A 14036-nucleotide genomic window follows, 5' to 3' on the forward strand; every position below is an offset into this window, starting at 1 on the left:
ACAAACACATATGCAGTAAAAGTAAACAATAATAAAAACATACACTATATTTGAAGCAACCACTTCAAATATAAAAGCACGCTTTAAAAAAAGCTAAATGTATGTGGGCGTAACTAGTATAAGGCATATAAGCTAAATATGGATTTTCTGTTCATCATTGGTATATAAGAAGCACAGCACTAAAGATAATCAGTTTTCCCATTGCTATTGTTCCTGTTTTTGTTTTTTTCTGTTCCTTTTTTCCCTTTTATTATTTTAATCATTAATAAGGTGGGCATAATAAGCTTCGGCTTCAGCCCAAACCTTTTCAGTCAAACTGTAATTCTGTAACCCTCATTCTGAAATGTACTGTACTGTAAATGACTGAGATAAATAAACTAACTAACTATAAACTAACTAACTAACTAACTAGTGGAGTGGAAATAACAAGACAAGTCAATCCATATGCCCATATAGTTGTCTCTGGCAGGTGTTTGTAAACAAACCTATTTATTTTAGAGTCAGACTAGTGTTTGTTCAGTGAAGGGGAGACCTGTTTCTCCAGCTCTTTAGTAGGCTGAAAAGAAAATGCATTTCAGTTTGGGATACCAAGTTTATCCAATCAGCAGAGAGAATTACCCCAACCCCAAATCTGAAGTGACAGCATGCTGCAGACAACATTGAAACTGCATTATTGGAACACAATCAAATGTAAGCTGATAAATGGGTACAGATTAGATGAAATTGGTGACCCACCTGAAAATCTCTCTTCGGTAGCACTTCACTTGAGGTGGCAAATTCATACACACTAATTAAAGCTTTATTAATGTCAGACTGTGATATCTGGCTGGTGAGTGAACCAACAGCTCCATCTGCTGGTCATATTGCTCTACGCTCTTCTAGCTAGCAAACCGTGGAATGTTCACAAACCCATAGATATTATATAGGGCTGGACTGTGACAATTCACGGGCGGAGGGGGAGCTGTGTTCTCTCCAGCTCTTTAATAAACAGAAAATAAAATGTTATGGTAGGTGACAACATTTCAGCCAAATAATTTATTTAATTGTGTCATCACTTACAATTACAAGCAATTACAATTAACAAGCTTAAAGCTATTGGTTTTGATAGCACATCAGTGAGCTGGATGCAATCCTACCTGGAGGGGAGAGAACAGATGGTGGAAGTGAACGGAACACTGTCCCCCCCCCTCCCAGTGAGCTGTGGCGTCCCACAAGGAAGCATACTAGGGCCTTTACTGTTCCTAATATATGTAAACGACATGACTTCAGCTTGTGACTGCAACTTGTTCCTGTTCGCAGACGACTCAGCACTGCTGGTCTCGGACAGGAACAAACTGCAGGTTGAAAAGACCCTCAGCTCTGAACTCGGTAGAATCTGCACCTGGCTCGCTGATAACAAACTATCCTTACACCTGGGAAAAACTGAATCCATTCTCTTCGGATCAAATAGTAATCTCAAAAAGGCAGATGGCTTCTTGGTTAGAGTTGGTGATGATATTATCACACGGAAGGATCAAATTACCTACCTAGGTTCCATCCTGGAGGCCAATCTTTCCGGTGATAAGATGGCCACCAACGTAATCAAAAAAGTCAATCAAAGAACAAGATTCCTCTACAGGATCTCCTCACTGGTCGACAAAAACACCTTGAAGACCTTAACAGGAGCCCTTGTACAAGGTTTCTTTGACTATGCATCCACCTCCTGGTACCACAGCACCTCAAAGGCCCTTAAAACAAGGCTCCAGACCTCCCAAAACAAACTGGTCAGGCTCCTACTTGGCCTCACCCCCCGAACCCACCTCACCCCTGCCCACTTTGACAGGCTGGGATGGCTTAGGGTCGACGACAGAGTACAGCATCTTGCAATGGGTCTGGTCCACAAGATTAGATACACCACCAAGATACCCATGTACCTGTCTAAATACTTCCTTAATGTAAACGAAGTCCACACCCACAACACCAGAGGGAGTGCAACAAACCATGTACAACCCAGATTCGGCACAAACAAGGGACTAAATTCTTTTCGCTCCTATGCGACCAAAATGTGGAACGCCCTACCAACAGTCATTAAGACATGTGAATCCCTTGGCTCCTTCAAAACTGCTCTCAAAGGGCACCTACGGATGGCTGCAATTCGAAACTGGCCTCTGTAAAAGCTGAATTTGTATCTGGATTGTACTATGTTTTTGTATGGACGTGGTGTTGGGTGCCTGCACATATGCACACATGGCATCAACGCATGGTGTTGTGTGCAGGCGCCCTACACTCTGTCTTTGTACTATGGATTGTACTATGTTTTTGTATGGACGTGGTGTTGGGTGCCTGCACATATGCACACATGGCATCAACGCATGGTGTTGTGTGCAGGCGCCCTACACTCTGTCTTTCGTTTTCTTTTCTTTTATCCCCCTGTTCCCCTCACTGTATATATACTTTTTTTCCCTTTTCGCTTCCTATATGATGAATTCCTGTTCTGTTCTTTAACTACATAGAAGTGTCTATTTGTTTGTCTCTAAATGTTTTGATGAATTGAACAATGTGGACCCTGTTGTAAACAAGTGTAAGGCTTAATTGGGTCGTCCACTCACAGTTAACAGTCTTTGTATTGAGTTTGTGCTTGAAATGTACTGTAATTCTGCAAACTGTTAATAAAGATTTCAATCAATCAATCAAACACTTGTTTAATCCAGTGGTTCCCAAACTTTATCATGTCAAGGACCCCCAAATTGGCACTAATTAGCCGAAGCGGAAGCTTATGGAGACTCCTGTTACTGAACTGAACCAAGTATACTACAGCAATGCCAATGAGTACTATCACAAGAGCTTTTTATCACTTATTTAAAACAAAGAAAAATAACTAGCCTAGTCTATAGGTATACTAGCTATACATTGAAATTATATAATAATGTAAGTTATGTAACATTACATATATAATATATTATAATATATAATATGAAAAGTTGAAAATGTCTCTAATATTAAAGATGTAATTAACACAATGGCTCGAGAGAACATAAAACATCCTGGCTGTTATAATATTACATACAGCGAGCATGCATCACGGGGGCCCATCGTTGCTACCCTACCGCCTTCGGTGTCGCGTGCCAAAAATAGACGATCTACAAGCTCACCAGGCGTCGCATCGCGAGCCCTGTGTGAGCTTGTAGATCTGCTACTTTCGGGCGCGCGGCACCCGGCGCGCGACGGAGCACTTCAAAGCAAAGGGAAACCAACCTACACACTGTCGTAGGCGGGACGTCTAAACTGACTGACACGCGGGGCGGACCAATCGCGACCCCACTTCCTCGTCGTCCGCGGCCAATCGCGTGGCTCAGAATCGTACACATAATTTACGGCGCAGTCAAGGTAGGTTGAACGAGCGGAGGTTCATAGAAATCTGACAGCTTTCACAGGTGAGACATCGTGCAGAAGAGAGCCTGTGTTATACACTTTCTATTTCAGTTTCCTGGAGCCACATTCCGCTGTGAGCCTGGGGTTGCCACAGTCCAAAAACATCCATTCGAAGTCCACTCATTCCGGCAGCATGAGCAAAAAGAAAAAGGACTGGAAGACTGAGAAAGGTAAGGCTTGTTTTGGGGGGTATGGTGGGGGGGATGTATACTGTGTGGACGCTTTGCTATCACCATGTCAGAGTCAGACAGCATGAATCACTCACTGTGCTGTCCCCCCCCCCCCCCCCCCCCAGCAGCGGTGTTTTGTTATGGTTAGTGGTGTGGCAACAATGCGGTTGAACCCATGATGATTTATATACAGATGTTATTGTGTCATGGTGATGCTGTGCATCTGTTTATAGGTAAACCTCCTTGTTCCACGTTTTTTGACATTCGCAGTAACACTGTCAGTGCACTCTATCCTACCACTGGATAGAAACACTAGTATCATCCTACCTATATTGTGCACAATCATGTTAGAGTGCATCCAATTCACTAGCATGTGCACAGTTGGGATATACTGTCTGTGACCATCATGATATTGGTATGGTTGAATTGAAAGAAGACACAGCTCTGCAACTGTTCCCATAATAAACTAGAACTGCACTCTGTCTACTTGCTTGTTGCACACAAGTAGGCCTACTAGTGCGCAAGCAGAGCGTGCATGTACAAACTTTCAAATCTCAGCCTCTCTGTGAAGGAACGTTTGCAATATTTAATTATTAGGTTTAGCTATTTGCTACGTACCTTGCTTTTGGAGGAGAAAAAGTAGTATTTTTAAGTATGGTAATGATGACTTATGTCTGTTATGGCAGTGGTGTCAGATTACATACATAGGGGCATTACCTTTAGTCCACCCGACACTGAAACATGTCATCACGTCACATGTCTATATGTATGTATACTGTATGTAATTTCGGAGTAATTAGTGGTATAATGTGGTTACTCGGGTGGTTTCATGCGTATGTCCCTGACACTGAAACATATCATCATTACGTCACCATCGTAAACCAATTATACCCTGGCATTGGTACATAATCTTCATCACGTCATCTGCGGAAAACATACCTGCACGATCTGCTTCAGCATATGACATATCATATGCATTCTAAGGGACATTGGTACATATCTTCATCACGTCATGGGACATATGCTTCGTAGCATGACGGAAAACATACCTGCACGGTCAGCTTCGTGCCAGCATATGACGTCATATCATATGTTGGCCCCGCACCTGACTGATAACATTACTTGCACGCTCTGCTTGCGCAAGTAACAAGCAGTATATACTCTCACCACTGTAATACATAAAGCTGTAATGATGGGGGAAGTAAATAACAGTAGGACACTTTCAGGCCAGTAGAACCATTAGGCAACATTCTCCTCCATCTGTAGACAAAAAAGAATCAATCAAAGTCTTTACTTTATTTTGGTATTTATGTTATGCCCATTTCATCAAAGCAGTGGAGCAGTAGTGGGCTACTGGGTTTGTACACAGCTTGCTGTCTCTATCGAAAAAAAGAAGAAAAACAAGAAATGTCATTTTGTCAGGTGAAAGAAGCGCTGGTTTCTTTATTTAGTAACGAACACTCCTCTCAACCGGCCGGTCTCAATTGGGGGTCTCTAAAGATTTCTGTGTGACCTGAGTAACTAATACATGACAAGCGTGTGTGGCAGCCAATCAGGACTAGGTCCCGACTAGGAGCCAAAGTTGTCAGTAAAATTGACTAATTCACATGCCAGGTTTCACCTGACAAAAAAAAGCATTAGTGTGAAACCTCAACCTGATCTAACCCGATGTGATTTTTACCACGTGGCTGGCTGTAGTGGCCAAGGCGTCTAGGACAGGCTTTGTCTGTATTTTAATTTACTGTAGAGTATACTGTATGTCCGTGTAAGACTTCACAAAATCCTGAAGTTCCTGGTGAAGTGAAACTGAACAGAACTGGACTTCAGTGAAAATGAAACTGAAGATGAGCAAGATAGTGAAGTCGTAGTTAAGGTATTAGGTAGGTAGGCCAACGGTCGCCCCTAAGGTTTAACCGTTTAAGCATACTTTTCTTAGGTTTCTTTAGGAATACCAGGCCGCACAGTTCTGCCCGCTGTACGCCCGGGGCGAGTTGGTAAAGGGGTGTCTGGTATTCGTAGTTAAAGACTAGAAAAGAAAAACTATAACTACCGGTAACTCAAACTGTATTGTCTTTAGAAAACGAACTGAATTGATTGACAAAATGCCTTAGTTTAGATTTTGTCAATTTATTCATATAAGCTTAATCTGTAACTGAATATATATTTTTTAAATGCTACACCTGCACCTGACGTATTCATCAGGTGCAGGATTGAAAAGGGCCAAAAAAAATAAAAATAAAAACTAGCAAACTCGCTTTAAAAACGAACAAAGTTTAAAACTAACTGAATTAGAAAGAAATAAGACAAAACTAACCGAAACTATTGCTCACTGCTCTGCAGTGCACCACACAGAGGGGTGGTGCAGACTAGAGTACCGCCAGTGCATCTGAGCCCAAAAGAGCACTATTGTGTTTACAGGACCCAGACAATGGCTTTTATCCATCCATGTAGAATGAATGCAGGCTGGAACAGAGACTCCAGAATAGATGGGAGAGTTATTTCTGCACTGCAAAAATGCCAATGGAAGACTGAATCTAATGCAAGACTGAGCTACAAGCCCAAGGATGACCTGAGGAAATGAATGCTTTTCTTCTCCAAACATAGTTTAAAAAGCAGGTGGCTTGCGCACATCCAGTTCCTGGCTGGTGCTGTACAGTGAAGAAGTGTTCCACACACAGGCTGTTTTATTGTGTTAAAACACCATAAATGAAGACAAACATAGTCTTATCTTTTTATATAGAAGAAGCCTACGCCAGTAAACTCTTGAGTGTTAATTTAACTCTGAGCATGTCCAATTCTATTATACAGTGATGCAAATAGCCTGCATCCTGCATCCTAAGACTCGCTAAATTGAGAGAGGACGCAATCATGTCACCCTCCACTCCTCCAGGCAGGGGTCCTGGGATGCAATTGGGATTGGGATACAGTACTGTACTCAGTACTGTACTCTAACGTCGTTGAAGTAGGACGTATAAAATGTCCCTGGAACCCATTACATTGAAAACCTATTTGCATCACTGACTATCCATTGTAGTGTGTGTCAAATCTTCAACTTGACATTGAGATCAAAGCAGTATAATTAACTAAAGCACAGGAAAGCAAATGCCCATAGAATCTTGTAAATTAGAGATCAACAATCAAAGTCCATGCTCAGCTGTAACATTGAGTGGGTTTAGCAGTTGTTGCATAGAGAAAATTAGATCCACAAAAAATATAGGTTGATGATTTTAATAATATCTGACTAAATATCTGTTGGTGCACTGGCTGGCTGCAACAGTGTTGTTTTTGGCAGCAAATTTTGGTTTTAGTTTTAGTTATAGTCTCTTGTCTTGAATAGTTTTCATTTAGTTTTCGTCACATTTTAGTCACCTGGAATGTCTTAGTGTTAGTCTAGATTTAGTCGACTAAATATCATAGGAGTTTAGTCGACTAATTCAACTGTAGATTTAGTCGGCTAAAATGTGTTTAGCTTTCATTTAGTTTCCATTTAGTTTTCGTCAGTGGAAGAAAAAAAGTTTTAGGCGACGAAAACAACACTGGGCTGCAATGAGCATCAGCAGGGCAAGATTCTAGAGTTATGAAGATGGAAGAACTATAGTGCAATTCCACAGATCAGGGAGCGGAGATAATTGCAGAGCCAGCGGAGAAGTGGAGTAGAAGAGATGAGGATCTGTTGCATGGTCGCCGATTTAAAATTGAAAAGCCAGGTCAGAAACCAAGCACGCTCTTATATTCATCATCAACTGTGTTCCACAGAGAGACTGCTCCGTCTAGACCGGGAGGAGAGACGCAAGGAGTATCGTCGCCATGACTTCACATCCCTGGACAAGATTCCCTCCTGGAGACAGGGAAGTAAAGGTACTGAAAGAGAGGGATAGCTCAGTTGTAGTGGTGGAAAAACAACTAAGTACGTCTGACGTCGAGAAAGAAAAAAAAAGTCTTCTAAATCCTGACAGTTTTCTGAAATACCCATGTTTCTATATCAGTGGTGTTCAATATTTCATGTCAAGGACCCCAAAAATTATATGTAATTGGCCTCTGACCCCCCCATCTGAAAAAAAATTGTTCCATGAACCTCTCGGAAGCAAAGATTTGAGTTAAAAATGTGCACTCTGAAAGAATATTGAAAGATCTGTGCCGCATTTTCACAATAAAAAAAAAATAGCAGACATACAAGCTCGTAGCGTGGCCGCGAAATGAGCTTGTAGATCTGCTATTTTTCAATAGCTAAAGTATAACATAATGCTTAAAACATCAAAAAGGGTTCCCGTACAGCATGGGTTAAGTACAATTTTGAGGTATTTGTACTTTACTTGAGCATTTCCAATTTCCAATACGTTTACTTCTGCTCCACTACATCTCAGAGGGAAATATTACACTTTTACTACACTACATTTATTTGAAAACTTTAGTTACTTTGTCGTTTGTGATTATATTATCACAATTCTGATTGGCTGGTTTCTGTTGTAAATCTCACGAGAATCCACACCTTCAATCATTCCCAGCTGATCCCGCAGCTCTGTAGGCGAATTGGGGAAGGGGAGCACTTGATTGCCTTACACACCCTGGCCGTGCGGGGCGTCTAAGCACCACCCACGCTCATATGACTGAGAATGTGTGGCTCCGGGCGGACTCGTAAAGACATCAAGCGCCTCCTATTTCCCCGTCACAGAGACGGGGGAATAAAGAGTAAAAACAAGGAAGTGTGGCTCGCTCTGGTGGGCACAAACCGTAGCTACTTTTGTGAATGTAATAGTTTTATGAGGTTAATATTGCTATATGTTTGTAACCGTTCGCGAGGTCCCAGTTTACCGTGTTTTTTAATATGTCTGACTGCTACGCGTCGGGTCTCACTACGCCTCTCAGCCATACCCGGTATCCTGAGACCTCTTGTGGCTTATTGCTTTATTACCCACTTCGGCCCTACATTTTGGCCATTTCAGCGATCTGCACGTCGGCGATCTACAAGCTCACATTGCGTCGTGATGCCATGCATTGTGAGCTTGTAGATCTGCTATTTTCAAAAGAGTTTTATACATTTTGAAGACTTGAAATGGGACATTCTGCACAATACTTTTGGTACTTTAACTACATTTTTTGTACTTTTACTCAAGTGCATTTTGAATTCGGGACTTTTTCTATTAATTATTTAGTATTTCTGCATTGCTGTATTGATACTTTTACTTTACTTACTAGTAAAACATTTCTCAGTTGTGCATTCAGTACATTTTGAAATGGCCATGCCTGATAAACAGACTCCAAAATTTGTGCTTTTAAACGTACAATATCTGATAATATTGTACTCTGTTATATTACCGAATAACAGCTACAGTATGCTGATGTATACAGTAACGGCACAATCTTGAGCGTGTTGTTGCTGTTCTACTGTAAACTATTCCTCAAGTATTGAATGGGACACCTTTTCAGATTTTGATATTTGTTTAGCTCTGCAAACACATTCTTAAGTGACCTATGAACAAAAATGCTGCCAACCTACATGTTAACTGTCAACCGTAACTGAGTAAATGATTGAGTTAGGTAGTAGTAACGTCCGGGCACAGTGAAAAGTTGTAATGCTTGTACTGCATAACTATATAACATGGAATGAGTGCTGATAATAAAACTGGAATGAAACCACTTATATATGAGAAGAAAATCCACTTCTCATATATTTAATCGGTGTAATAGAGGGTATGCGCATGCTTAACACCCCGATCGCCCAGGACGATGTTCACCGTCCTTTCAATTAGTAGCGCCCAGGACGAAGTTTTATCAAAAAGACGGAGGTTATTGATATCAAGACCGATCGCATCGCTCCACAGCCTGGGAGCGCCTGTTGGCGCAGTGGGACGTCATCGGAAATGTCCCCCCCCTGTTTTGCCGACGAGACCGAAAATCTTAAAACGTTAATAACTCTTGATCTAAATCATCCCGTCCAATTCTAAGAAAAGATCATGTCTTAGACGGCCCACCGCAGTCCCGTTGCTAGCCGAGTTAGATTTAATCATACCTCCCGTTGTTGTCGATCGGCTCTAGAGTGTTTTGGCTACATTTAGCTGCTACAGCCACATCCGGGATAACATCCGGTCTGTCGGTAAAAGTGCTCCGCTGCTATAAATCGCTGGGTGCTATGATTTAAATATTAATAATAATAATTAAATAACCCCAGGCAACTGTGATTTCATTTCTTAAAGGTACACATTTATGATCTCGAACCTAAAGCCCAATTTTCTGAGTTCAAGAGATCTCGTATGGTACTAAAACAATTTGACATAGTCTACGCATTTCTCCGCAATACAGTATATGGAAATGTCTGCAATAATGTTCGATGCAGGGTCCATACATTTGTTAGACATACAACAGTCCGACAGGACCCGTGGCTGGGTTAAAACTCACCCGTGGCTCCCGACATTCACAGCAGGTTAAAACTAACCTGTGGCTTCCTGTGACGTTAGTTTTTGGGTAGGGTGTTGGACTCATGACTTGACATTAGTACGTCGGACCAAACATGCACCCGTCAGATGCGCAGTAGAGTGCACATTTCTTCCAGGAGGCTTGCCCTAATTATAATAGCATTGTATGCAGTGAAATTTCTGCTACAGCCATGCATGTACTGTAGCAGGGCATAGCATGCATGGCTGCATGCACTGTAACTGTAGCAGGGCATGTGATTACCAGTTGTACATCATCTTTACTGTCTGCCTCCTTCTCTCTCATAAACATTCATTGCTCACCTCTCTCCGCATTTCTTTCGGATTTCTGTCATTCAAATTTCGCTGTAATGATCCATACGTCTATAATTGTTAATTTCTTGTGTCAGTCAGCAGTCGATCAACGGTTGCAATAGACTCTGTGCAGTGTCATAACTATAGTTTCCTTTTCCAGAAGGTGACATGATACATATTCCTTGTTCAGGTCAGTTTCTCATAATTTCATTGGATAGGCTCAGCCGCAGATTTGAAATGGAAATGCATGTCGCCTTAAGTTCATATTATATGTGTTTCTGGTTCGGCCTGGTTCTCGCCCCACACCTCCATTAGAAGAAACAAGCACTTTAATGAATTGTATATCAAATTGAAAAGTAACGGCATGCCATATAGGATGAGATGTACACAGCTTCATATCTGAAAGGTGGCAGACCGTTGCTGCATACTAGTCTCAGGATAAAGACCTCAGATATGTGTACATGTGTGATAATATAATACTGAGAGCTAAATGAGGTGAGAGAAGGTCGGCTTCAGCTGGGTATTGTACCCAGCCACAGGCAGTTTGCCGTTGCAATGTGCATACAGTATGGGTAATTTAAGCAGTCACACCTGGCCTGCTCTGAGTCAAACTAATTGGAAGTTCTCCGTCATCGGCGGTGAAGCGTTGAATTAGACTTGACGGAGATCTCTGTCAACGACAATAGTTTTCAAGATGTCATTTGTCATTTGTTAAACAAATGGTTGGTAACCAAGTATTTTAGATTGTGTCAAAAAAACTCAAATATAATTGAACTAACAATTACAGAGGAGGAACAATTGCATTAATCCTTGATTAAAAATTAATGATCAAAGCCATGTGAGCCTATAGGAGCCTACATTGTGACAGTACTGTTCTGTAGAAATGCAAACCATTTACCGATTGGCCAAAGGCAATGTGAGCTGCTAAGCACATAGATCACATCTAAACTTATTTCTGGAGACGCAGCAAAATGACGCTAAGCTACAGTATATTTATACCAATGCACCGGATTTGATCCAGCTAGATTTTTGATTAATGCCAAAATGAATGTACAAAATGAATGTACAATGTGTAGAAATCTGACTTGGATGTTTTAGAGGAAATGGGAAATGGAGTTATTTATAAAGAAAATCTGTCAATATTTTTCTTCTATAAAGCTGATTTGAAAAAAAAAGAAAAGCGATTATATGTACAAATCCTTTCTTAAGCACCTGCACTCTGGCTTCATAACTAACATTCATAATAATACAAATAGAAATTTATTTGTATGTTTTTCTATTCTATTGGAACATTTTAAAATTTACATAATCCTATAGAATTCTATTGGAACTTTGGAAAGTCCTATAGGATTGTCCAAAGTTCCAATAGAACCCTATAGAAATTATTTTGGAACATTTTAAAATGTCCATAATCCTATAGGATTCTATTGTCTCTAGGTCGTCCTCAGATTTGCACTCCTGCGTCTTTCTTGAGCTCATCCACATAATGTTATTGTGGGACGTTCTCATGCAAGTGCCTTCCTCACTTTAAGATGTTGTTCCGTTGAGTTGACCCATGAGCCCAGCCAGGTACTTGAAGTCCTTGACTTCCTTCAGAGCAGTGCCAACGGTTGTTGTCAGAGCTGGATGCTAAATTCCAATAGAATCCTATAGAATTCTAGTGGAACCTTGGAAAATCCGCAAAGTCCGCTGAAATCCGCAAAGGATTTCCCCAATCCTGTATGATCCTATTAGACATTTTGAAAATCGTATAGGATGTTTTTGACAAGGGTATACACGTACACTTACAAACTTCTCTTCAACTGTGATTTCAGATAATGGTCCATAGATTGTGTGTAGAACGTTTCACACAAATTGCTAAAAAATCTCTGCAGAAAATCAGGTTTAAGCGTTTTTCAAAATGGTGGACAGTGACTGGTCAAAGGGACAGACATGTGTAAACAAGTTCCATGGCTTTTGGCCAAACGAGGCATGAGTTATGCCTGTTCAAAGTTTTAATTTTCAAACTGCATGTATGTACTATGTATTAGGGGCAGAAGAAAGTTTTCATAAAACGATATTCAATATTCATTGGCTCATAAAAGCTTGATGGGAGATCTAAGAGGTCACAGGTCATAGGCCCCATACCACATTTGTTCCTTGTGAGGAGACACATATGTGTATTGAAGGTTTATTGCTGGCGCTCAAGTGGTTCATGAGTTATGCCCGTTTGCATTTTCAATTGATCGCTGTAGAGCTACCCTTTGGCCAATGGTCGTGGGCTTCGCATCATCACCGTTTGCTATAGCCCTCTACCATATTGCCACCGACTGCACGTTTAAGCCAGAACTGCTATTTTTGGAGGAAAAAAACAGACAAATACCAAAGTATTTGTCCAAGGGAAAATACCAAATGGACCAAAGTCCATTTCGGGCTTGGACCCTTAAAATTGCGGGCAAATACAATAAGGGACGACAGTCCCTTCGGGCTTCAAGCTTCTGAGTGGAAAGGTGCTACAGTAATGTAATGTAATGTATTCTTTTGCCAGTGATTATGTGTCCTGAAGTGATGCACTGTGATCAAACACATGGGACAAAAGTAATGATTACAAACTATAAAGCTACGTTTTTAAAGCACAAGGTGCATTTTGAAATCAGTTTTTTTCATAGTTTTCACCACTTTGTTAAAGTTCATTCATTCCACAACTGTTTTCACCAATTCATTAAAGGAGATATTTTATAGTTTTATCTGTTTTTACCACGTAATTTAAATATGTACTGAAGTACTAACAGTACTCAAGTAAATGTACTTAGTTACTGTATGTGTTTTATATCTAGTGCATGGGTGGGCAACTGGCGGCCTGGGGTCCACATGTGGCCCCCATATTCACTTAATGTGGCCCTCAGGTTAATATCAGAATAGTCTGATATATTATTGATTTCAGCTGTTGCAGTTCCAAACATGCAAACATGACCCGCTTTAATTAATGTAGCTTAATGACTAGTATTAAAATGTTATTGTAATTTTCTCTATATCCAATGTGTTTGTATTTAGTTCATAAAGTTAACATAACTATAACTAAATGCATTTGAAATTAAATAAAAATTTAAGTTTTCAGGATTCCAATTAAAAAACAGCAAAAATAGCTGATCTAAAAGCTCAACGTGTCGCATTGCGAAGCGTTTTGAGCTTGTAGATCGGCAGTTCTTTTCTACGACAGCAATATGCAAAGTGGCTCTCTGGAGTGTGTGTGGAAATATAGTGGCCCTCTCTATTGTCAAAGTTACCCACCCCTGATCTAGTGTATGATCTGCTGACTGTTACAAACACATCACTTTATCATCTTTAACCCTTTTTAGACCCGAGGACCATTCTATAAATGCCGTCTAAATCTTGATAGTTTTCTGAAAAACCTTCGTTCTCAAACATTTTCACGTCAAGGACCCCCATGTAATTGCCCGCCGAGCCACATCTGAAAATATGTAGTTCCGGGGACCCCCCAGAAGCAAAGATTTAAGTTAAAACTGAAAGAATATATTCAAACATTTGGGCAACATTTTCACGATTTTTCAAAGATATCAAACCCACAAGCTCGTAGCGTGGCACTCTGTGCCGCCCTATGAGCTTGTAGATGTGCTATTTTTCACAGCTAAAGTACAACATAATGCTTAAAACACAAAGGGGTTCCTGCCCAAAATAGGTTAATATGATCAAATACAAATACACAGCAACACACATCACTGTCGCATAG

General features: G+C 40.7%; 1 protein-coding gene across 3 annotated transcripts in view; it reads left to right on the top strand.

Annotated features, from left to right (window-relative positions):
* The first annotated feature begins 3376 nt into the window (after window positions 1-3376).
* Window positions 3377-14036, top strand: part of macrod2 (mono-ADP ribosylhydrolase 2) — a 646577-nt gene continuing 635917 nt past the window's right edge. For all 3 annotated transcript variants that reach the window (XM_080781639.1, XM_080781641.1, XM_080781640.1), the window contains exons 1-2: window positions 3377-3581; window positions 7338-7439. In XM_080781639.1, coding sequence (XP_080637765.1) covers window positions 3545-3581; window positions 7338-7439 — 139 coding nt within the window. In that variant the 5' untranslated portion in view covers window positions 3377-3544. The remainder of the gene's footprint in view (window positions 3582-7337; window positions 7440-14036) is intronic.

This window comes from Protomyctophum bolini, assembly GCF_963924005.1.
Source record: "Protomyctophum bolini genome assembly, chromosome: 14".
In the NCBI taxonomy this organism is placed as follows: Eukaryota; Metazoa; Chordata; class Actinopteri; order Myctophiformes; family Myctophidae; genus Protomyctophum; species Protomyctophum bolini.